The 25,781-nt window shown below is 42.3% G+C and overlaps 1 protein-coding gene, 2 long non-coding RNA genes and 1 other non-coding gene across 5 annotated transcripts in view; 1 reads left to right on the top strand and 3 right to left on the bottom strand.

The window, feature by feature from the left end:
- Positions 1-260: 260 nt before the first annotated feature.
- Positions 261-3,812, bottom strand: LOC118087235 (uncharacterized). 2 transcript variants are annotated; one of them, XR_004692813.3, is made up of 5 exons: positions 3,605-3,812; positions 3,240-3,391; positions 2,039-2,159; positions 1,465-1,622; positions 261-387 (listed from the first exon to the last, which is right to left on the bottom strand). It is a non-coding gene; the product is annotated as an uncharacterized LOC118087235 (long non-coding RNA). The 2 variants fall into 2 exon arrangements; XR_004692807.3 differs by lacking the exon at positions 3,605-3,812 and adding an exon at positions 3,540-3,598.
- Positions 1,763-1,893, bottom strand: LOC118075683 (small nucleolar RNA SNORA3/SNORA45 family). Its single transcript, XR_004691432.1, has one exon. It is a non-coding gene; the product is annotated as a small nucleolar RNA SNORA3/SNORA45 family (small nucleolar RNA).
- A 12,641-nt stretch (positions 3,813-16,453) lies between the features above and the next one.
- On the bottom strand, positions 16,454-22,631 carry LOC148687613 (uncharacterized). Its single transcript, XR_015949264.1, has 3 exons — positions 21,957-22,631; positions 17,075-17,224; positions 16,454-16,593 (listed from the first exon to the last, which is right to left on the bottom strand). It is a non-coding gene; the product is annotated as an uncharacterized LOC148687613 (long non-coding RNA).
- Positions 22,632-23,193: 562 nt separating this feature from the next.
- TRIM66 (tripartite motif containing 66) overlaps positions 23,194-25,781 on the top strand; it is a 39,795-nt gene continuing 37,207 nt past the window's right edge. Inside the window, exon 1 of the mRNA XM_035119704.3 lies at positions 23,194-23,235. Coding sequence (XP_034975595.2) covers positions 23,227-23,235 — 9 coding nt within the window. The 5' untranslated portion in view covers positions 23,194-23,226. The remainder of the gene's footprint in view (positions 23,236-25,781) is intronic.

Raw genomic sequence — 25,781 nt, 5'->3', positions numbered from 1 at the left:
TGTTTTTCAAAGTGGGACTGGTCCATAAAGGAGGATCAAGAAAATCCCTCCAACACCAATTCTGTGTGATTACTTTGTGCAATTTTAATGTTATTAGTCCTATGAACATTCACTGGAGAGACATAAAATATCCAAGGGAGGTTGCAAAGACATATATAACAATATGCAAGTTTGAATAATATTACAGAATTCATCCTCCACTGGAACGTGTTCCTCAAAATTATATCCTCATGTAACAAACCAAAACCAAACAACTTCAGTTTTTACGCAAACTTTTTAATAATACTTGAGACGAAAGTTAACAATAACTCCCCGATTTATGGATCCACTCTCGTGCTGAAGAACTTCAAAAGCAGTTGCTTAGGCACTTTCTCCTTCGTAGTAATCCTAAGAAGAAACATTTTTTTTAAAAAAAATGGACGTATTCCCTCAATATAAACTCAACCCTATTCAGTAGTATACAGTGGAACCTCTACTTACGAATTTAATCTGTTCCAAATGCACATTCGTAAGTAGAAACTATGTTTCCCATAGGAATGCATTGGGAATGGATTAATTTGTTCCGGGACTTTAAAAAATGCACTTTAAAGGCCGGCTGCGAGGGCCCGATCCGGCCCTATGGCAGCTGGGGGGGGGAGGTGGGAGGCCGGCGGCTGCAGAGATGAGAGCCCGATCCGGCCCTATGGCAGCTGGGGGGGGGGGAGGCGGGAGGCCGGGGCAGCGGCAGAGAAAGTGCGATCCGGGCGGGAGCCAGCAGCAATTCGGCCTGAGGCCAGTGGTGGCGGAGAGGGCCCGATCTGGCTGGGCGGGAGCCAGCACTGCTGGCAGCGATCTGGCCTGAGGCCCTGCGGCGGCAGCGAGGCCCCGATTCGGCCTTCGGATGTCGAAAACATTCGTAAGTGCTTGCCAATTATTTTACTTCGTAAGTCGAATATTTTGTAAGTCGAGTCATTCGTAACTCGAGGTACCACTGTATAAGACTTGCAATACAAACTTAAGTGGCATTAGCAACATATCATACAGGCAGAGATGTAAACAAGCATTTTTCATACTTGATAATTTAGACTTCTCAAAAGGATTACAAATAACCGCTACCATTCCCAGCATTCTTTTCCACTTTAAAGTTAAGAGCCAGAACTGGACACTTCAGTTGAAGCCACCACACCCAATGTGACAGATGGGTGTGGTTTGGGTTAAGCAGGCAAAACTGGAACTGTGCTGGGCTCCCCAGCCATGAATAGAACAATTTGAAATTTTAACACGTAGAACGCTATTCTTAAACTGGTAGGTAAGGTTGTAGCCTGATCCAAGGTGGTTTGCAACAGGAGCAATACTACCATGCAAATTTATGGTAAGAGTAAGAAATGGGTCGCCAAATTCATGTTTGGGTTAAAAGCGGGTCTTGGGCCTGAGAAGGTTGAAGATGCCTGTAATCCAAAGTCTATTTGCTGCTCACAAACTTACCAAGACTACAAAATCTGTAGGGACTCTTAATCCAGCGTGGTTTGGGGTATCATCCACTTAGCTAGCATCCAGAGTTGTTCTGGTGCATAGTTTTTTCATAGTTTTTTCTCCTTCAAGCAGTAAGGTCTCATATCAACTTTTCCAAACAAACTGGATGGCTACAAAGGAAAAAGCAATGCAATGTTGCTGTGTGGCTCATTTTTACATACAAGTATCTTCCCATGAAACTGCCTTAGTCACTTTAATCAGCACTTTGCCTCCCCCAATTTTCAGAAAGTTCACTGGAATTCATGTGTAGGTCTGTCACTAACCTGGTGACTGACTTTGCTACAGAACAACAAAGTCAGTGAATAAAGATCAGTTTTTCTCTCCGAGTACTATAGCACACCACAATGACTGAAGACATAAAGATGTGACTCTAGTCTCGATTAATTATAGGTACACAAACTTCTTACTCATTTACTGTTTCAACCCAATACGTTAATTCTTTCTTGAACTGTAAACAGAATATTATTTCACAAAGAGGAATATTATTGAAAAACCCAAAACAAATGTTGATATCTACAATACTGACCTTACGCTTTAATAACAAAAGCCATGCTTTGGGTTATCTCACTATTTGTAAGGATGTACTTCCATGGTTGTGCCCTCTTCCAACACTACCCATGCTTCTGGGTACAGTTTTTCACATTTCCCTAAAATAAATATAAGTAATGAAGATTATAAAATAATCTTGCACAGATTTTCTAAATAATGAAATATGCACAAAGAAAGCCACAGAGCCTAGAATGCTGGGATTCTACATGTTCAATGTATAAAGTTAAGCTGTTGCTCTCAAAAAATTTCTACAGGACACAATAACTGACAATATATAAAAGTGATTAAACGATTATTCTACACAGCTTTCACAGCTACAAGGAAAGGGTTCTTATTAAGGCCCTTCAGCTCTCCTACATGTTCCCATCACTGACCTCACAGCCCTTTGGAAGCCTGTTCTACTTGTTTAGGTTCCTCACACAAGTTAGGACCCCTATCATGCAGGCTTCCCACTGTAGTACTTCAGCCCTCAAGGTATCCAGTGGCAATATGAAGAACAGGGCAGGCCAATGAGCACCTCCTTAGCCATGCAGCGATAACCATGTGATGGGGGTGAGGATGGGCCACACACATGAAGGAATCAGAAATCACAGAAATTCCTCATTGAATTTCTCAACCACCTTGCTGTCTGAATGTATATGAGATTAATCACTTAATTTATTACATGCTCTGTTCCAGTCAGGAACAAGCAGAAAACACACTCCTCAATAACTAGGCAAGGCTTTTCCCTGTATCATTTATTGGTCATGGGCAAACAGAACTGTCTTCTTTAAGACTATTTTCAAATTAATCATTTCAATTGTAAGCCACCAGCACCAACAAGAAAAGCATATACGAACACAATGAAGCTGTACTTGTTTTTTGGACGTTAAAAGACTTGTTGGATATGGCCAGAGATCCATGGGCATCCCAAATTTTGGACTGTAGCCAATGTTAGTCCTACTCACAGTAGACCCATTGAAGTTAATGTACCTAAATCAGTCCCATCTATTAATTTCAATGGGTCTACTCATATCCTTGGCTACAGCCTTGTTTCCAGCTGGGGCCAAGCAAATGCTTCTGGAGGGCATACGCAACAGGTATACAAAGTAGACTGCCTCTGAACGTTAAGATTTCATTCATCTACAACAGTTTTAATAGCAGCTAGTATCTATAAATTTTGCAAAGCTGGCACAAACCTGGACTTGACGCTACAGGCATCGAGCCACATAGGAGACGGAGCCCGTTCGCCTCCTACAGAACACAACTTCAGCTCTCTTCCCTTCTGTTTCTGATCACAGGCATGCCCGAATCGCCAGATAAATTTACTTATCTTCCTCATCCTGAAAGCCTGGAAAAGATTAAAAACAAAAGCACTGTATAAACGTAGGTTGTTTTACCCAAACACCACTTCTTCTTCTTCTAAAAATAATAATTTTGAAATATCAATTAAATAAAAACTCCGTGAGACAGTTACTGAGGCCGCCCAAGACCCTCACCCAAAAAGAGCGCGCGCCTGCTTGAACTTATCCGTTCATTTTCAACCCTGCTCCGCACTACTCACCACGTGAAAGGAAGAAGGGAAGCATGAAGCGGAAGAAGACCTTCCTCAAGGAATCTCCCACAATGCTCTCGGGGTGCGTGCGGGGTGGGGGGGGGAAGGGGCACATAGAACGGGAGAGAGAAGTGAAGCTCGGCCATTCCGAGAGCTGCAACACAGCCTGCACTTCCGGTGGCCATTGAAAGCCGTCACGCTGTGGTGTACTGCATAGCTGCCAAGTTATCCCTTTTTTTAAGGGATTTTCCCTTATGCTGAATAGGCTTCCTCGCGAGAAAAGGGAAAACTTGGCAGCTATGGTGTACTGTGCCGCTCCAGCCCTGTGGCAGCTCTATGATTATTGCCCGCTTTGCATTGGTGGGGAACGGGGGGGCGGGGGCGGGAAACCAATCCAGGGGTATACCGGAAGTTGTCGCTCTCATTGAAGTGAAATGCTGTTGGCGTAAGGAAGGCGATAACGTCACCTAGCTTTTGGTTTTGCTGCTTGCCAGTCAAGTGGGAGGAGAATTCAGCAGAGCCCCTTTTGAGGGTGGGAAACTTTCCTCAGCGCAAAAAGAGAGAGCTCATAACACGTTAAATTGGCTGATGATATAGTCTATATATTTAAATATATCTGAAGAATCTGAATAAGTGTGCATGCACCAATGACAAACTTAGTTGGTCTCTAAGGTGCTACTGGAAGGATTTTTTTTTAATTTTAAAAAAGCTTCAACTGTGGAGGTTTTCCTCTCTCCTCCCTTGAGCGTAGTGGGCGGTATCTGTGCTTTCAGTCAAAACTGCAGTCTTATAGCACCTCAAACACTTGTAAATTATTAGAAGGCACTTACTGGTGTGCCTTTTAATGCGGCCCTCTTCGTTTGATAACGTCGCTGAAGAATGCAAAATTGGAATAAATCCCAGCCAAGTCATTTTGTTGTCCTTTTGTATCCAGCGGGGCCCTTGCTCCCTGAACTGTATGTTCCTCGGAGTGCAGCCTTGCCGTTCAGGCATGCTCATAAGTGAGTCCTTTTGATTTCAGATGTACTGACTCCCTCAGGCTGCACAGCTATACACATCTGGGACTATGTCCTATTGAACTGAGTGTGCAGAGACTTTCCTCTGAGTAGAAACACCTAGCATTGGCCTTGGGCTGTCAATATTTATTCCGTACAGTACATCATTAATGAAGCCACCTGCTGTGCTGCTCCCCTTCTTTCTCCCTTGATCTTCCAAGAAGCAGCTATATGCTAACTAGCCTTTTCATTTTCCGCTTGGGGAAAGTGATATAGTATCACTTTGCAGCATAGTGGGAAATTTAATAGGTGGCCACCCAGCACTGCTTGGAACACTTGCTATTTACTACCAGTGCCAGGTACTCTGGATGTGTAAGGGATAAGGCAGTCTTAAGGAAGCTGGTACTAAGCTGTATAGGGCCTTATGTTGTCAGGGATGGTTGTCTCTCTAATTGTGTGTTATTCCACATTCCTCACTGCAGCAGTTTTGTGTTATGCCATGCCGTAGCTGTCAGCCTTCCCTTTTTTGCGGGAAACGCCCTTATTCCAAGCCACAGCTGTCAACCTTCCCTTTTTTTGCTGGAAATTCCCTTATTCCAGCGCTGTTTCCCACTGCAATCCTGGATTGTTAGATATACCGTAGACTGTCCCTGGGACAGGTGAGGCTGCTGATTCCTTATTTTCAAATCCGAAAGTTGACAGCTATGTGCCATGCCAGCCCCATAGCAGCCATTTTGTCCCCAGCACCCTCTTAAAAGTCATAATGTGTCCACTGGGCCAAAAATGTTTGCAACCCCTGGTATAGGTCAGATTAAAATAAATGAGAAATACTGTTGGGGGAGGGGTGAGCAAGCTGTGCTCCCCTCCCCTCAAGAAACAAACAACTATTCCAGAGCAAGGGGACATATTTGTCTCCCTGACTCAAAAGCCCAGTAAGTTCAAACAGTGACAAACCCATACACACGTCTTTAACCTCAGAATGATACAATGGCATGGGACAAATCTGACACTAGGTGGCCTGACGTGTGCTGAATGGGCCCCAGAGCAAAATCAATGTTTTTGTGTGAGCATTTATTGTCCCCAGAAGACCCTGCTATATATGGGCCCACTGTCCCCTCTGTTTCACTGGCATGTACCACTGGTGCTTGGATACAGAAGAAGATTTTGCCTCTACTTCAGTTTTGTTATAGCCCTTTGCTTTCTCCCAAAGAAGCCAATGAGGGACATCCACTTCCAAGCAGGCGATGAACTAAAATCAGGGGCATGAGGTTACAAATGAATGTTATAGAATTCACAAGTGCCTTTGGCCACCATAGTAGCAAAATCCAGTAAACAGGGCAAGTATTTTATTGTGTTCCATATGTCATGGAAGGGTTAGAGGATACACCAGTCAGAAAACTAAACATGAACTTCATTGTCTCTCTCCAATACAGAAAGCAACAGCAAACTCCTGATTCCTCCAAGTACAACTAAGTAAAGTACCACCTGGGGATTAAACTATATGATGACACTGTCTACACACAATAATAGAAAGACTGAACATTTTCATTTGTTCCTAGAAACTCTTCTGTTTTATTGTAAATAATTCATAGTGTGTCTAATAATTGCAGTTATATGCATCTCCCAGGGATAAGATTGCTCAACTAAGATCATGCAAAGAAGTCACATGCATCTTAGATAATTACATTGGGAAAAGGAGAATCTGATGTTTTGCTGACCCACCAATGGAATATAAGGTTTGTTTTTTTTTATGTCTGAATACTGACCAATTACATAATTTTAGTGATACACAGCAAATTTTATTATATGAAAATATGCTGCATAACCAGGTCTTGGGCAGATGTTTCTTATATTGTGTAGAGTTTTTCTTGCTTTTCTCTTGGTAGTATTTGAATAGCAGAGCTTTCTGGAAATACTGTATATGATCATTTTAGGACCCCAGGCCTTTATATGAACTTTTCACTGCTGCACCAGCATTCTGCAGGTAAACCCTTTAATTAGTGAAATGTTTAGCACTTAATGCTGGGTGCTTAGACAGTCACAATTTTGTGGGTATGATTCAGTGGCATACTGGCAAATTCTGTGTGCACAATTGACATTAAGGCATTCTTGCACACACTGCAAAGTGTGGTATAACATCTGCTTGATATAACGTCATATAGCCTCTCCTCAAATTTTGTGCAAACAAATCAGGTAGATGCTCAACAAACAGTTTGCAAGCAACTTTAGTGTGCTACTGACCTCTGTAGTGATGGTTCAGACACTAGAGACTTGTCCAGCATCCTAATGACAAAGAATGAGAAATCTTTCTCATACAATCTCAAGCTTGGGTCACAGTTTAATGACATTGTTTCTCAAATTATTCAATAATTTCCAAATCCACCATTATTGTCTGTGTTCTTTTTACAACTGTTCTGCTATTTGACACTTTATTTGGTTCAATATATAATGTTCTGCTAGAGATGCAAGAAGGAAGCAAAGCAAACATATAACCTTAGGGCAACATCATGCTTACAAAGCTGTAAGCCCCTACTCTGTTCGCTGGTGCTTACTCTTTAGTAAGTATGCTGTGGATTGCAGCCTTAATATAAAAAGCTCAGAGTTTACTCCTGGGAGAGCCTCCCTGAATTGAAATGAGTAATAGTCACGCCAATGAATCACTCTCTGGCTCATCTACCGTATCAGTGTTGTCCATCTTTTCCTTCATGCTTCGCACAAGCAGTCTACCTTTTTTAATTTTGAAAAGCCAGCTTCAGCTGCAAATGTGCAGAAACAGCTATTTCTGGGCTTGAGCCTGGAGAGGAAAGGTGTGCTTTGGTTGAATATATGGAGGACACCATCATTCAGACAGCTCCAGCCTGTTGAGTAAGAGATGAGAGTGCTGTTTACATTCTTTCCTTAAGGTGGGGGCTGTGGGACACACACACACACACACACACACACACACTGTGGTCATGTGTGTTTGAGGACTCACATACCCATCTTTTTGCTTAGGGGAAACGGATGGAAAAGATGCAAGAGTTAATGCTGTGATGACTTGGAGGCCTGGTCTGCCCTTCCCTGGTGAGTTGCCTTTCCTTGCTTACTTACCTTATCCTTGCACCTCAGCAGTGGAGCTGAGGTTCTTAATGGGTGTTTGCATCTGGAGTCCCATGTTCCTGTGAGTTATTGTGGAAAAAACAACATTCCTCTCCCTCACACCAAGTATTCCTTTTCATCAACATTTGAAGGCCGTAGTTGTCCACCATAAGATAGAGCCCCATGTCATGCATCTCGAGAATATATATATATATATATATATATATATATATATATATATATATGCTGTGTTATATTTCTGGAGATGATATACCCCTGTGATTGGTTGCTGTGATTCGTTTTTGTGTTATATTAGACTCCTGTCCTATGATATGGTGTGACAGCATGGTAGAGTGGTGATTGTGGTCATAGCACAGGGCAATCACATTAGGCTCTCCACTGATCCCTTAGTTTTATTTAACTTGCTCTGTCTTTTAATTTGATATGTTACAGTGTTGTTGCAACTGACATCTGTGCATTAGATGTCAACTCTGCCCTTTAGCCACTTGTGTTAGTGAGTACTGTGGTAACAATGTCAGTGTTGCATGCTGCTGGTGCAATAGAGGCCTCTTCTGTGTCTTCATCTGTTGTTTAGCCGTTTAGTCGTGTCCGACTCTTTGTGACCCCATGGACCAGAGCACACCAGGCACTCCTGTCTTCCACTGCCTCCCGCAGTTTGGTCAAATTCATGTTCGTAGCTTTGAGAACACTGTCCAACCATCTCGTCCTCTGCCGTCCCCTTCTCCTAGTGCCCTCAATCTTTCCCAACATCAGGGTCTTTTCCAAGGATTCTTCTCTTCTCATGAGGTGGCCAAAGTATTGGAGCCTCAGCTTCACGATCTGTCCTTCCAGTGAGCACTCATGGCTGATTTCCTTAAGAATGGATAGGTTTGATCTTCTTGCAGTCCATGGGACTCTCAAGAGTCTCCTCCAGCACCATAATTCAAAAGCATCAATTCTTCGGCGATCAGCCTTCAGCCTTCCAGAAGCGAGAATAAACTTTTCTATGTAAGAAGGATTTTTGTTTACAGATGATGGCTTAATTGTATTGGTTTTACTACTCTCTCTACCTGTTTGGAATCTGAAAACTGTTTGTAATTTTTGAAAACTGTTCCATTATTGTTGTTTCTCCGTTGCTGCTTATACATAGTATTTTAATGGTTTTGTAACTTATGTTTTAAATTGTTAGGTAATGGTTTGATTTTGCAGCTAGTCACCTTGAGCCTTTTTATGAGGACAGGCAGGGTACAAGTGTTGCAAGCAAACTAACCCACTACTCTGATTCAAAGTTTTGTTCTGCCAGTATAAGTAACTAGTAGTGATCCTATCCCCATCAAGTAGTTGTAATTCAAAGGCAGAATCACACTGTGGGTGCTTCCAGACAGTCACAATTTTCAGGTGGATTTCAATCATATGCTGGCAAATTCAGTTTGTGCAATTGAAGTTGATTTAGAGCTATTTCACAACAAGCCCATTTCCTTTAAAAATTGGACATTTTGCAATAAGGAAAGTGATGAGAAAATGCACTGGAAAGTTTGAGATAACATTTGCTTGCCGGAGCATTGTCTAACCTCCCCAGAAACAAATTGGGATGAATGCCTAATAATTAGCCAATGTCAGCTCACCTCCTTGAAAACTTTGCAAAGAAATCAGGATGAAAGCTCAGTAAACAGGTTGCCTGGAAGCAAGCAGGAACTCTGCCTTGTGTTGTCCTCATGTTGTATTATTGTATGTGTGCCTGGGATTGCTTTTGCCCATAGCAACTTGATGGTGCACTAAATCCCAAGGGTGCTTTTTCAATTAGAGAGCAGTTTGGGTGGTTCAGTGCTGTGAGTTGCTGTGGCTCAAACTAAGGGGAAATCTGCAAATGTGAGTATGGATATGTTGCACACATTTTACTTAGCTTTTCTGGGGTGTGGCAGTGATGGGGTAGGAAATGGCAGCGATATTTTTTAGCGTGCCTCGCAGTCAATTCAGAAAATGCCTGACTGTGTCTGCCAACAGATTCTGCAGTCTGTAGAACAGGGGGCAGGAACGGTAATTAATTATGTGTCTCACATCTTTTGTAATAAATCAGGAATTATTATGTGCTTAAAAAAACAGAAGAGAAATGACAGGGCAAAGAATCAATCAACAGCGATATTCTCACAGGCCCACACAAGGCACCAGGTGCAAATCTCTAATTAATATGTCAGGAATCTGAAGAGGAAGGAAAACAAATCTGAATCTCAGTAAAATGATGTTACTGTGTGTACTGAACACCATTGAGAGGCTGTGAAAGACAGGAGATATCCTGATCTGAGCCCAACAAAAATTAGTCTTTTACGTGTTGGATATTGTGCTTGATAAATTTGGCATGATCACAGACTGAATTATGTGGCTATCTATTCCATGATAAAATAATCAATGATGAATTTGGGGCTGACCCATCTATACAGTGGAAGGGACATTTTTCTTGACCATTAGGCATTCAGATTACTGAATAATCAGCTGCTGAAATGGGGTGGGGAGCAGAGGGAAGGAGGGAGGGGAAGGAAAGAGCTCATGGCCCCATTGGAGCAGGGTTAGCAGCATGTTATATGAAAAGAGATGGGCATCTTTGGATTAGACAGCTAAACAAGAATACAGATCCCAGGTGGTAGAGTCATTTGACGTTTTCTGATAGGAGACGTAACTTCCTTTATTTTGTGAATGTAAGTCCTACACTGATTACCATGAACATCCGGTTTTCTTCTGTGCCCTCTCTTGTATCAATCACACATGGCAAAAATATTTTGAGAAAGCCTAAAAGGTGTTATTTATTGTCTTGGCTGAAACAGTCACACCCATAACTTCTGTCCAGGACACTCATGTGTCTCTGAATAGCCTTGAGTGAACTAATCACATAGCTGTAGATGTGGGAACAATTTATTATTTATTCTTATTCATAACAGAATAGTAATCTGGCAAATGTATTTATTCATTTCAAACTTGTTTGGAGTATCACTGTATATTGTTTGAAGCTACTTGGATGGCACTTGCATGGCCATGCCAGTAAGAAGGCTGTGGATAAAAATTAGAAAGCCAAGGTAGGTTGAACTCTGTGGGCAACTATACGGGCATCATCCTAAAATTTATGTGGGAATTCAAAGCTGCATATAAACTACTAAGCCCAGTTTCCTGGAGATAAGCCTCATGCGACACAGTAGGAGTATACGGTATAGGATTGGGCTGTTAATGACACTGGCATGGGAGGGAGCTAGCTGTGAAGGACAGGTGCCTTTAGAAAGCACATGTGATGCATATGGCCTAAAAGTATCCTGGCTCTGCTATTGTCCATGCTTGCTGAGTGCAGGGGCAGGGAACTGCTGACATTTGAACTCAGCATGTGGCTTTAAAGAGATCAGTTGTGCCGAATGTGCATGTCTGAGCCTGGGGAGTGGAGGGAGCCCTTTTGTATCCAGCTTGTGTGTTTGTATGTGTGTGCATCCATCAGTACTTTTCCTTATTATGTACAACCTGGTTAGCAGCATCCCTGAACAAACCATTTTTTTGAGAAACTAATATATTATTATTGGTTATTAAAGGTAAAGGACCCTTGGACGGTCAAGTCCAGTCAAAGGTGACTGTGGGGTACGATGCTCATCTCTCTTTTCAGACCGAGGGAGCCAGCATTTGTCCACAGACAGATTTCCGGGTCATATGGCCAGCATGACGAAACAGCTTCTGGCACAACGGGACACCGTGACAGAATCCAGAGTGCGCGGAAATGCCCCTTTACCTTCCCGCCATAGCAGTACCTATTTATCTACTTGCACTGGTGTGCTTTTGAACTGCTAGGTTAGCAGAAGCTGGGACAGAGCAATAGGAGCCCAGCCCATTGTGCGTATTAGAGCAATCTCTGAGGGAGATGCTTTGCCCTTTTTGAAGCAGGTGAAAGGCACTAGATATACAGTGTTTGATCCTTGTTCCAGACCATGCTTATGCAGACAGCAGTTTATGGATGGTGAATGGGGAACCCAGCTCCTTTCTGGGTGCTAGAAAAACAGAAGTGCTTACTTATCTGGCATGAGCTGCACTTGCCATTCCCTGCTGCTGTACCCGCTTTTGAGATGTTGCATTTTACCCTGGAGAACTGCTCAGCTGTCTTGAACCTTCCAGATGATGTCATTCCATGCCCTCCTTTTCTAAGGGAATTGCTGTTAAACTCAAATAGCTAACCAGAACTGCGGACTTGTTTTTTGTTGGTTTGTTTGTTTGCTTATTAAGTGCAACACTTGTGGGAATCTGAGCACTGAACTGAAAGTTTTCAGGAAAGAGGTTTTGGCTCAGAATTGGGAGCGTGTTGTCTCCCCAAGACTAAAGGAGGGATTTTAGAGAGTGAAAACTGAAAAGGTTTAGTGGGAGTGAGAGGGCTTACTATTGGCAGTGAGTGCATAGTTGTTCTCTCAACTATTTTAAAAGTTCCCTTTGTTCCCTTTTGTTTTCGAGGCATTATAGGTGAGAAAGAGCATCCATCATTTTTTGAAACCCACATTGCCCTGGGGTGACATTAAGTCTACCAATGGTAAGGCACATTTGTTCCATAGCCCTTGTGCAGTTTATTCCCCACTCCTGAAAAATAGGTGGCCACCTCTCAGTCCACCACATGTGAATGAGACAGTGAATTTGAAGGCAGGCATTTTCTGTCAGTGTTTTTTTAATGGGTTCCAGAAAGTGAAGCTCGCCAAACCATAGCCATCATGACCGCTAGATGTCCAGTGAATAGAAACGTTAAAAGTGATGGAGAATTACACCATTATTTTTTTTAAAACCAAAATTATAATTGCACGTGCTATTTTTGCTAGCTTCACATTACAGGCACTAGATTATAGGGATTGCTCGTAAAATTGCTTTGTTGAAACCTCTCCAAAGGCAAGTGATGCAATGTGTTACATGCGATGCTGTCTGAAAATGAATACCCCTTAGTTTTAATTAGACATTCACCCTGAGGTATGGATGATAGCATAACTTTATTAATCACACCAATAAGAGCTCAGATTGGAGAGTAAATAAAATATTGCAAGCAGTTTGCATAAGTGTTCAAGGTGGTTGAGTTGGAGTTGCTTCAGACCCGTTTTGGTCAGTGTCTGCTGCTGCTGCCCATTCAAAAGGCGAGCAGAGCAGCTGGGCTTGGTTAGGAAATATGAAGACATACAGCACTTTGTATTTTAAAATACTCCCTGATACCTAATTGGGCCTTAGAGAAAATGTGAGTAATATCAAGAGTTCTGAGCAATTGGTTAATGCTCTTTGAGAGTTATTATCCAAACATTTGCTTAGAGAGGCAGGAACGACGATAAGGCAGGTGAAATTATCTGGGTGATGGATAGAAATTTTATCAGGTTGAAACAAATATAGGTTCATGTGCAGTACTCAGATATGAATTGTCATGATAGATTTTCTAAGTAAAAATCCAACATAGCAACATATTTAGTCAAAGAATAACTTTTTCTTAAAGTTCTTTGGTATCCAGTGATGTAATATTATTACTTGAAGTTGTTGACATCATCATCATAAGGGCACCTTCAGACTGTCTCTTATTTTGTGGGAGGGATTCAAGCACGTATCAGAAATTTAGATTTGAGCAATTAAAGTTGATTTAAGTGATCCATCATCCTTCGCAATACATTCACTTACAATCACACACACACACACACACACACACACACTTTTTGCAGTTAGGAAAGTGATGGGCAGGGCTTTTTTTCAGCTGGAACTCACTGGAGCTTAGTTCCAGCACCTCTCATTTGGGCGCCATTGCCATTATAAGAGGCCATTCATGGGGAACCCTGTCACCCCTTTTTCTAGAAAAATAGCACTGGTGATGGGTAAATGCACTGAAAAATGTGAGATGAATGAATGATTAACAGGAAGATGTAAAACTCTTACAAACTAATCAGAATGAATGTTCATTGTTGTATAATCACCCCACAAACAAATCAGAAGGAATGCTTAATAATGACTGAACATAGTCTAACTTCTGCAAAAGCTTTGTGCAAGCAAATTGTAATGAATGTTCAATAAACAGGTTTAAGGCTGGTGGTTCAGGTCACTAACATGAGCTCTATGTCTCAGTGGAGGCTTTTAAAGAACACTTTAAAAACACATAACTGTTTCCTTGGTGTGGTATCACTCATATGGCACCTGTGGCCAAAACAACATGTAAACCAATCCTCATGTTCAACTCAAAGGCCTGGATTCAATGTTATCTGACCACACTGTTGTGCTATAATAAGGGTGATAATAATGGTTGTGCAATATAAAATCCAGTGCAACAGTTGTGCTAGCAGAAGCTTGTTGTACAGCAGGTTATTCAACAGAAAGTATAATCTGTTTTGCAACCAACCACAAGAAGCAGACTAGCTTCCTGCCCTTATCTTGCAGAAGCCATTTTGCACAAGGTGGCCCAACTTTTCATACCAAGTGGGATGCACGAGTACCTCAACACTTAATTTTTACCTTACACTTTCAGTACAGTTTTTTTTTTTTTGCGGAAGGAGATGTCAGAAGAAATTTAGTTATAATTTGCTATTTGGGGACTGTTTGCTCAGGAATAGAGTACAAACATTTTCCTGTTATTTTTGCCATTGTTTTAGGCATTTTTTAAAACTGCCTTATACTAAGTCAGACCCTTTGTCCTGTCTACATTGACGGGAGGGTCTCCCCAGGGTTTCAGAAAGAGGATGTTCCCAGCCCTGCCACTTCAGCATGCAAAGCAGATGCTGTACCACTGAGCTATAGCCCTTGGGGTTCCAGGACATAAAAAAGTAAACCATGGGTCACCATTTAAAAACCAGTGTCCTTGACCATAGAGTTTTAAAATCCGGTTTATAGATGGGGAAAATATGAAGCCAAAATTTAACCACATCTGAAGATGACCTGAGGAGTTTCATTACTTCAGTCAGAGTTCTCTGTAATAATGCAATTTTTCCACAGCATCTCATTTTCGTCTTTTTAAAAGAAGTTTGGATTCAGTTCAAAACAGGTATCAGGAAAGCTTCAAAAGAAGTGGATCGTGCATATATTCTTCCCTGCCTCTTTCAATCAAAAGTATAAATAGCATCAATCCATGTGAAGAGGTAACAGTATTTTCAAGACTGATGAGCTGTGTTTTACAGAAATTAAGATATCATAATTTGGACATGGTGATAACACCAGAACTGAATTTGGTTTATTGATATTCAGACATTGTTGTTTGAGTTGTATAATCCCATGTTGGATTGCTTTTTAGATGTACTGATTGCATCATTCTTCATACGTACAAACAGTGGCTCTCTGGGGCAATACTGAATACTCTTTCCTCCACCAGCAGAGGTGTAATAATGATATACTGTATTTAAAAGAGGTTTCTGTAAAGCACAGGCTCCAGAAATATACCTTCCTTGGCTTTAGATGACACTGAGTTCTGAAGTTCAGCAGTTGCGTAGGTAGCTGAATATGTACCTTGGGGTGAATTATTGTTTGTGATTTCTTCTTGATGGGTTGATAGTAGGACACCTCTATAGTCTCCGGTTGCAAGCATCTCTTATAAGACATATTGAGAGTTTCCTTTTAAAGAAGATCTGGCTAAAAACAGAATGATTGCTCTCATTTCTGTCTCACCATAGAATTGTCCCCCCCCCCTTTTCTATTGATCTGGAAAAACAGCTGAGAAAACGTACCATAGACTGAAAAGAAAGAGGGGAATATAAAGCATGTTAATGGTCTCTGTTCTGAGCCTAGTTTTTGAAGAGGGCTTTACCAAACAGGAAAGGAGCCCCAGATGAACACCGGGAAGGTCTAGTCATTTTCTCTCATCAGCACTCCTGACGCTGTACAGTAAAAGCTGTTTCCAGGGATTACGCGGTGCACGCTCTTCTGCTTAGTAACAACCCATTTCCTCAGCCAAGAGACACTTATTTGTGCTCCTCTCTTAAGTGGCTGCTTTCCAGAGAGAACAGGTAAGCCAACATGAAAAGTATTTTTTTTCCTGAATAAATAACATAGCCTAGCAGCAGTTTGCAAGGAGGGTGGCATAAGCACTTCCCATTTCTAGTCAGAGCAGCTGTCTGTCAGTTGTGATTCACTGTCAGTAAACAGGCAGAGAGGTTATTTTGCTGGCGTGCTTCATGTTATGCTGATTAAGTTTGGATAGCCGTTCCAAAGGAAAATGCATTGATAATGGGAGCAGCATCATTAAGGTTTAGAAGGTAATAAGAGCAGACAGCAGCAGGGGGTGGGTAGGAGGGGGAGTTCTGCATCTCTACAATGTACAGGTTTAAAATTACCAAGTATTGCAAGTGGAGCTTGATTAGCCAGCCCAGGGTAACTGAAGGTCAATTGTATCCTGTGGGGTTAAAGATTCAGGCAGCAAGATGCAAACACATTTGTTGTGGACCAAAATCAAGCTGTTACCGATCTTTAGGCAGATGATCAAACAGGGGATTTGCCGAATGCAGTAACTGCATCTACCGAAGACTTAGCATTATTTAACAGTTGCCCTTTTGCTTTTTACATTTTTCTGTTTGGGAGTCTCCTTGGTTATCTAGGAGGCCTGAAGGTCATGGTCACTAGAGCTCTCCAAATACACTGGCTGATTCAGACATACAGACTCATTCCGGTGTTTACATGTTTTGAATACATTTGTGTTTGAGTAAGTGGCTTCTGCACATACAGTCTTTTGAGGAGAAATGGGAGAAAGGTCTGTCTTGCCTGTCCAAGCATGCATGGGCTTGTGTGACCATGTGGGGGGGAAATTCACACTTCCCCAAATTTGGCCCATGACGGCATCCTGATGAGGGAGGGTGCGAGGTTCTACAGTCCTACAGGCAGGATTAAAATTCCAAAGAAGAAAGACATGTTTTAAGATAATTTGCCGGATTTACTTTTCTGTTCCTCATAATATTATCAAAGCAAATCAGTTATCTGCAAGAAAAACAAAAAATTCTGTGATTTAAAAAAATCAAAGGCTTTGGGACAGTTATTGTTTATGTAAAAGCCAAACATTTGCTATATTGTTATATATTTTTTTTCCAGTAAGGCCATCATCATCATTTTAGTAAAAGCAGGTATCATCTTTATTTAGTATGTGAGCTTCAATTCTTCTGTCCATGAATGCAAAATAAATGCCAAGCAACACAGAGACATGTGTAATAAACCCAAATAGCTGATTATTTTAGTGATAAGCTGAATAAGAAAGGGGTATTTTAAGTGGAATAGCAGTGCGGAAAGGGATGGTTAATAATTCCCCTTCCCTCTTTCCATTACAACTCAATCCCCCCCCCAGTCCACTCCCTCTGTCCATGGGATGTAGACATTGCTATCAGGCCAAATTCCCTATGTTACTTCTCCACCCCATAGGAGAAGTGCAGAGGACAGACTTACCCACCCGCCGTGCCTGGAATACTGTACTGGATACAGGGCTCAAACAGAAACCTGTTGCTACTTCCTCCACTACTTGACCTGTTGGAGTCTGTTGTGTTGTGCTCCCTGGCTCACCCAGCCAGCAGAATTTTTGAAAAACAGAAGTTGTCAGTCCTCTCATACCCATATGACACTTAAGAAAAAGGAAGCAAAAAGCCATTTCAAACAAGTTCATTGAATTGTTTATAGGAGCCTCCCTATTGCCAGTGTGTTGTTGATCAGAGATGTGCTTCAGAGGATTAACCCCATCCAGTCTGAACATAAGAGAGGGCAGCTGTACAACTTTTCTACCTAATCCTGCATTGGAAAATGGTGTGAAGCAGCCCTGGCAAGTGACTTAACCAGGCCCATGTGTTGCCCCAGGCAACCATCTGGACTCTAAATAGATGTGTATAAAGAGTCAAATCAAAACTAGCAATATTTAATCCTTTGAGGTGGGATATGTACTGCATTTGATAGCTAAATGTGTTATGCTGAAGTGGAGTTAATCAGGCCCAAAGTCAAGTACTTTGTGGGTTGTGGACTGGCCTCTACTGCTGCATATTAGTTATTTGAAGGGTGCAAAGCTAGGCCTCTGGTGAGATGCTTCACACTTTGAAACTGCCTGCCAAGAGAAATGGTAGGGAAACACATTTACACTCAAACTCTGGGTTTGTTCACACTTATGCTTGTCCCGCCACTTCCTCCTGGGGAAACCTGCCCTTTACTGCTGAATTGGAGTAAACGTCATCAGGTTTTCAGTGGATTGACACCTGCTTTAATTCAGCGGTAACATGCAGGTTTTCCTGGGGAAAGTGGTGGCGCAGATGCACTGGACAAGCAGAAAATCTCTTGGACCCGTGCTTTCTAGGCACAGGGCAGGTGAAGTGTGGACGAGCCTCAGTGGTGATTAGAAAGCATTGTGCATGTGCTCTTTCTCACACCCACACAACCCAGGCTGTGTACACCTTGCCATCTTAAAACACACCTACCGTAGGTTGTTTTCTCAGTTCACATTGAAGCTGGTTTGGAGAAAAATGCATAAAAACGCAGTATTTCCTGAGTGTATAGATACAGGATGTCAGATGTACACCACTTCCCAAACCAGTGCTGGGAGCGCACTGGATGCACAGTAAATATGAATGTGTACACAGCCCAAGGCTTTGTCTAGTTTCAGCAGTTTTATTACCTACTTTTACTTCCTTTATTAGGGACGCAGGTGGCGCTGTGGGGTTAAGCCACAGAGCCTGGGGCTTGCTGATCAGAAGGTCGGCGGTTCGAATCCCTGCAACGGGGTGAGCTCCCGTTGTTCGGTCCCAGCTCCTGCCAACCTAGCAGTTAGAAAGCACGTCAAAGTGCAAGTAGATAAATAGGTACTGCTCCAAGCGAGAAGGTAAACGGCGTTTCCATGCACTGCTCTGGTTCGCCAGAAGTGGCTTTGTCATGCTGTCCACATGACCTGGAAGCTGTACGCCGGCTCCCTCGGCCAATAACGCGAGATGAGCGCCGCAACCCCTTTATCTTTACCTTACTTCCTTTATTACCTTGTGTGTTTTTGTTGTAGTTGCATTCTTATTTTTGGGCTGAATATCAGAACATTTGTTAGCCCTATCAGATCATCTTACATGCTTACTGTATTTTTCCGTGTATAAGACAATGCTTTTTGTTAAAAAAAAAAGGCAAAAATTGGGTGTCATCTGATATACAGATAGTGAATGCAGAGGGGGGATGTGCGATTAATGGCAGCAGCAAGCAGGAGACTGGCAGCAGTGATTGGGCGGGTGATTGGTGGCTGCGACAAGGCCTGCTGGCAATTGGCTGTGGCTGTGGCAATTGGGCAGGTGATTGGCGGCTCTGGCAAGGCAGGCAGGCGATTGGTGGCTGTGGCAAGTGGGTGGGTGGCCTGTTGGTGACGGCAAGCGGGCAGACAATTGGCAGTTGTGGTGAGGTGTGCGATCAGCAGTGGCTGTGGCAAGCGATCAGCAGCGGCAGGCAGGTGGGTGAGCGGTTGGCGGAAGTGACCACCCCCACCCCCAAAGCTAAACAACTTAATTTCTTAATTTTGGATTTTTTAAAAATAGGGGTTGTCTAATACATGGGGGAGTCTTATACACAGAAAAATACAGTAATTCCTTGCTTTCTTGGATGGGAACAAGTTGTTCTGTACAGGACAGCTTAAATATCCCTATTACTCAAAGGAAGCACAGTTTCAAATCCCTACTCAGCCATTCAATAGTAGAACATGTGTAGAGTCCCAGGTTCAACCTCCCACAGCTCCAGGTAGGACTCGGAAAGTCTCCCTGGTGCAATGTTGCCAGTCAGTGTGGACAAGACTGACAACAGTGTAGACAACATGGGCCAATGTCCTGATGCAATCTAAGGCAGCTTCCTATGTTCCTCATGGTGAACTAGTCCTAATTATTCTCTCTTGGCCTAGTTTATTGCATCACTTCACACGAAAGGAGCCCCAAAGCAATTTACAGGGACAACATACAATAAAAAGCCATTAAAATGAATAAAGATACTTTAAAATGTGCATTGTCCAACAACATAAAAAACTACCCCTACCATATAAGGATGAACACACAAAAAAGGACCAAAAGCCAGAGCATTGGTGCTGTCCACATGCTCTGGGGAACAAAAACATCTTCACCTGGCACCAAAAGGATGACAAAATATACCAGTCAAGCCTTCCACAATTGGGTGCGGGGGCACTGAAAAAAACTGTTCTGTTGTTGCCACCCTCCAAACATCTCTTGCATGGGCACACAGGGAAGGGGCTCAGAGGTTGGTCTCAGGGACGAAGTAGGCACATAAGGGCAAAAAATAGGTCCTTAGCCATGCAGCACTTTGTCAGTTAAAACCAGCCATTTGTGGTTATTATGATAAAAGGGACAATCACCATGGGTAGGATTCAGCTAGTGCACAAGAGCTTCTACTTGTATCACAGGGTTTCTCCTCCTTCTCCTGTGCCTCCCCACCCACCCAAAAAAAGGGTTTGGGGGAGACCCGCTAGAACAGTGTGCAGGGTGAGAAGAGGTGGGATTGTTCCATCTGGCAAAGTGGAATGCCTGCCGTAATGGAAGAGTTGCCTTAGCACAGCATTGAATTCCTCCATGTGTATGTTGCCCAGAGCTTGTTTTAGAAGAGCAGGATACAAATTTAATGAAAGACTTTTTGTATTTGGAAAGAAGTCTAATAAAAGAGTGAACTGAAGCAGATTTCATTGTGCTAATATACTGGGGACTGAACAGAAAAACTGCTTTGCTGACAGCATCAACAAAAGATTGTCAGTATCACTTTTTTTTATACCGGCAGGATCTTATAAGAGTGTGCATTCAAGGACAATGAATGCTGAGTAACTGGAAAACATCCAAACCTTAGAGAATTACTGGCAGAAATCTAATTAATCATAAGAGTAATGGACAAGTTAATAGCTGAGTATTCTGCAGAGCGTTCACATGAGAGAGACAGAGGATGCTTGTACAGTGATGACAACTTCATACGGAATTATATATGTGCATTTTTCTAGATACATAATTTTAAATAGGCTTACATAATTTGAACCTGAAAAATACGTCGCCCAAGGCAAAGAAGAACCAATCACAGGCAAATTTATTTATATAGGTCTGCAGTTCTATTTTCACTTGAAATACAAAGGGGAGAAATTGATGTATTGAGTGATACAGTCACTTTGATCTCTGAGTAACTAGGCCCAAGTGGTTGTCAGAGTAACTACAAGTATGATTTTAAGAGCATAAGAAATGCCTTGTGTGGTTGAACTACCGGTAGCAGTCTTTATAATCCAGAATTCTTGCCCCCAACAGATGTGAGGCTGTGAAAACATTGCCTGCTTAAAATGCTGCGACACTATTCTTTTTCTCAACTCAGATTGAAGCTGTTTTGGGGAAAGACATAAAAAACAGAGTATATCATAAGAAACAACAAGATAGGTACAGGATTATGGTTAACATTGTGTGTATACTGCTTTCCACACCAGTGTTTTGAGTATACAAGATGCAAAATAAATGGGAGTATGTACATAGATAGCCTAAGTAAACCACCCCCTGTTTGCCCTCAGCATATGATAATTGAAGGTATACTGTTCTAAACATGGAGGTTCAATTTCAATTTTTTCAGAAGTTTCAGCAGAAAGCAAGAATGTAATTCTCTAACCCCTAGAGAACTTGGATTGACAAAGGCAACTATTCATTCGCAGTTCATCAATTTATCTTTTTTCTACAATACACTGCAGTATTATGATTATTTTTTAAATCTATGTATTGAATTTATTTAGAATTACAGACTCGCCATACTGAAGAGTTCATGGTAGGTTTCAAACTACTGTAGTTTATGAATTCATCTCTTCTGTGAAAAGCACAAACAAGTAAGGGACTCTCTGGTCTGTGTCATTGCTCCTGTGATCAATATAAAGCAAATACTAGCTCTATCCCCTGAGAATACTCTTACAAGTCTCTGCTTATATGTAGCATCCTCAGATAGTAGGTGTGCCAGCACCAAAAGGAAGCAAGATGACGATCAGCTCTAGCTATTTCAAGCTGAATAACAAACCCTTGGGAGCCATTACCAGCATATGTTGTTGCCCCAGCTGAAAACAGCTTTGCAGGAAAACACTCCAAGATTTGCAGTGAATACAGCTGACCAAATTGGGGGAGCATAATAACATGTGAAGCATTGGTTGATGTAACTTTGATAAATGAATATCATGGGGTAGCCATATTTTATCCATGACTGTGTATAACAGATGATATTTTCATTCTCTTATTTTTTTTAAAGTCCATAATTTTAAAACTATAATTGTAGGATAAAAGGTAACATTTCCTGAAACCAAAGTTTTGGTGAAATATACAACAGCAGAAACCTACCTTATTTAAAGTGAGACCACTGGTCTATCGGCTTCTGCATTGTCTCCACTGCATTGTCTACATTGACTGGCAGTGTAAATATGAACCTCTCCCAGGGTCTCAGATGGGAATCTTTATCAGCTCTACCTGGAGATGCCAGCAGGGTTTGAACCTGAGACCTTTGGCATGCAACGCACATGCTGTACCACTGAGCTCTGTTCCTTCTCCAATCTTCTGCAACACACACAGTGCATACTGTATATAGAAATCGTATCCTCCCTAAAAGAGGGCACGTGCTGCGTTGAGACCTGGAGACTGACCTCCTGGTTGTGGGTGGGTCTACTGGAGAGCCAGAATGCCCGATTGGTAGGTCCCTCGTTGCTGAGTGTTATCTGGCCAATGGGTGCAGTCTAAACGGATTGAGGGAACTATATAATCCCTTGCATGTGTCCCAGAGATTCTCTTTCAGCTTGTGCCTACCCGCCTACCTCTCCCTATATTTAGGGTAATTTTGCGATTGACCTTGCTATGTCGTCCTGTGTCGTCTGTCGTTGGGACAGGGGCACAGCAGGAATTTTCCCCACTTGGCTGATTGGCTGTTGCCATTTGGGTTTCGCCTGCCGCATAGCAAATCACAACTTGTAAGGTTACGGATAGGCACTGGTTCATGTGATAGGGATGGGAGAATGGTCTCACCATCCCTATGTGAAGGGTATTCCATTAAAGGAATCCAGGGACTCAACTTGGTTTGGTCAACCCCTGAGAGGGGGTTGTGCCTGTGCCTGAGTCCAGGGGAGCATCTGGGGAGGGAACAGAGTGTGTTCCCGGGCTTTTCACCTACCTCAGGTGTTCACCCTTGGCTGACCTATGATAGAGCTGTGGGTTAGCGCTACCTGCAAGGGTATAGGGGGCTAGTTGAACCAGACCCTATGCAACCACTCACTTTTCTGTAATCAATAAAGTTGTGGACAAAATTCTGCCAAAAACCAAAACTAAAATTTGAGTCAAATGTGTCTTTATTTAGGGGGGAGGTCTCTGGGTCTGAACACGCAAATAGATACACAGTTCCATAGCCAGTCCCAGCCGAGTGGGTGTACCACTGTCATGCTTTGGTGTACATATTTTAAAACTTGTTTGTGAAATAGCAGTGTATTTTATTTCCTGAACTGTTCTTCTTTTCTACCTCTTTGCTTAGGTATCTTCTCATGTCCCGTTTTCAGACACTTCGATTTACCAAGGAATGTAGCTGAACATTTATTTATTGGGGACTTTTGCTACAATAAACCAAGCCATGGCGAGGGTAAGTGGACAATATTCCGAAGCACACCTGGTCGCCACAGAAATTACATGAGGGGCAATAGACAACCAAGGCGTACTTAAGAGTACACCCATTGAAATAAATGGAGTAAAATAATGGCAGTCAATGGGTCTCCTGTGAATATGAGCCACTCCCTTGGCTTAACACTATTAGTTGTAACAAATAATGGTCATGCAGGTTAAGTACAGGCAGCATAGCAATGATAGTGCAGAAGTCAATGAGAGGATCATCAGCTTCTACGAAGTACTTCCTTCTCTGTTTTATTCATTGAGTATTACATTTATATCTCATCTTCCTCCCAAGGAACTTAAGGTGGCCTACCTACTTGGTTCTCCTTCCTGTTTTATCCTTGCAACAACCCCAGCTGAATGGAGTTTTGAATGTTATGTTTTGTGGCTGAGTAGCCTTTGGAACCCCAGTCTCCCAAGTCGTAGTCTGCTAACCCCACTATGCCATGTTAACTAAGCACCTAAAAACGCCAGCTGCTGTACACATAAGCTTAAATGTAGACGAGGCCCAGTCTGCAGGCTTAAAATCAAAGAGGGGAAGAAGGTGGCAGCAGCAGCAGGGCTGGTGGAGAAAATAAGGCAGACTCCCCCATTCTGCTTCCAGTTTAGATGCTGCAGAGGAAGTAGACACCTGGAAGCACCCTCAGGTGGCTATTAATGTAGGCAGATCAAGTTTCAAACCTAAGGGATTCGTTTTATGGTAACTAACTGTTCCCTGTTTGATGACGCAATAGTTCCCCATATGTTTCGGCACTTCCCATTATGTTGCACAAGGCTGGAGTGCAAATACGGTGAGAAAGTTTGGGAGGCAGGGAGTTAATGAGGGAAAGCGGAGGGCTGGAGGGAGCAGTGAACTCCAGGCAAGGGAGTTCCTTTTACTACAGAAGTGAGCACTGCAGTTTTCAGGATTCTTTGGGGGAAGCCATGTGCTTTAAATGTACAGTATGGTATGGGTGTGATTTTAGATTATTGATGCAGACTATTTCATACTCTTCAACCTTCCTGATTTGAGCAGGACACCCCGGAATTACAGAAGCCATCTTGACTTCTGATTGGATCACGGAATGTCCCATTTGGGGGTCCGGTGCTCTGGCGCGAGTCAGTGGGCTCACGTCAGAGCACTGGACCAAAGGATGCTTGTTTTTTAAGTCTTATGCGAGTCATCTGGCTCCCCGAAGGCTTGGGAGCAAAAAACCGAGCATCCCAATTTTGATAAGCAGAATGTTGGAGGGTATTCTATTTTAGCATGAAAAGCATTAGATAAGCGTTCATGTGGCTGCTGCAGCTGAGGTTGCTCCCCTGCCTAGAATGTTCACCTTACAAAGAGTTTTACTGTTTGCTTTGAATCAATTCAAGTATATTATTTGTAGCCAGCATGGAAAGGAAAAGGAATGGGCTTTGGGACTGCAACAAATCAAATGCTGTGGTTTTATGGGGCTACTACATTTGCCTTGAAGCCTGACGAGCCTGTAAAAAACTTTTTTTATCACAAGTGCCACACAGGAATCACCAACAGAGAAGGAAAATCTCTTCTGCAATTGCTTTATATTTGTTTTCGTTAAAGAAATAATACTGGTTCGCTGAAGACTTTGAAGAAAAGATAAAGCAGCACGGCCTAGAAACCAATTGCAGTCTTTGAAAAGTTAACAGAAAAGTAACTAGTGTGTGACAGAGTGACCTAGCTTAGTTTTTTACCTGAACGTCCCCTCTACTTTTTCTACACAGTGGGAAGTTCAGGCCAGGGTTGCCCTGATGGGATCCCTTTGCTTTGGAAGAGAGAATACTACAGAGACTTGTACAGTACTATCTTTGCAGCATTCTTGTTTATTTACACATTTACCTGTTCAGGAGTATCACAGTACATAGTAACAAATATAGGCAGCTCCAGATTTCAACATTTCGGACACCCCCCAGCCCTGATATCGGCTCATTTCAAAAATTTAGTAATACTGTAAAGCAACCACTTGCTTCCAGCACTCCGCCACCCGGCTTGGAATTACAAGCAAACTTTTTAAAAATACATTGGAGTGTCTTGATTATTGAGAGCTAGTTTGATGTAGCATACAAATAAGAGTGTTTACTTTGGCTGGAGTATTGTTTCTCAGTCTAATTTACTTGACTAGGTTATTGCAAAGATGAATGACATAAGAATTGGAAAGTGCAAAAGCGTTGAAAAAGCTATCTGTCATCTGGTTGGCAAACTGGCAGATTACTGTAGACAGGAAAAGATTAAAACCTGGGTGTAGGTTGAGCCTCATAAAGATTGAATGCTGTTCAGTTTGGGAAGGGGCTGCTGTATATCATTGGGCAGCGACAATCGCCTCTAAATTTTGTGACTGTTAGCACAAAGGCCAAAATGGGATGCGCAAACCAAATGCAAATATGGCCGCATAAATGCATCTGTTTTACAAACATAACCACACTCAGCGCTAAATCTCATTTCATAATGTTGTTGCTTCACTTTTTCAAAACAGCTATGAAAATGCTTTTACTAGGAAAATGCCTCTCTATAGTGAATCA

This window comes from Zootoca vivipara, chromosome 1 (assembly GCF_965207765.1).
Source record: "Zootoca vivipara chromosome 1, rZooViv2.hap1.1, whole genome shotgun sequence".
NCBI lineage: Eukaryota > Metazoa > Chordata > Lepidosauria > Squamata > Lacertidae > Zootoca > Zootoca vivipara.
The sequence above is the reverse complement of the archived record's forward strand: the minus strand, read 5'-3'. Positions and strand labels throughout refer to the sequence as shown.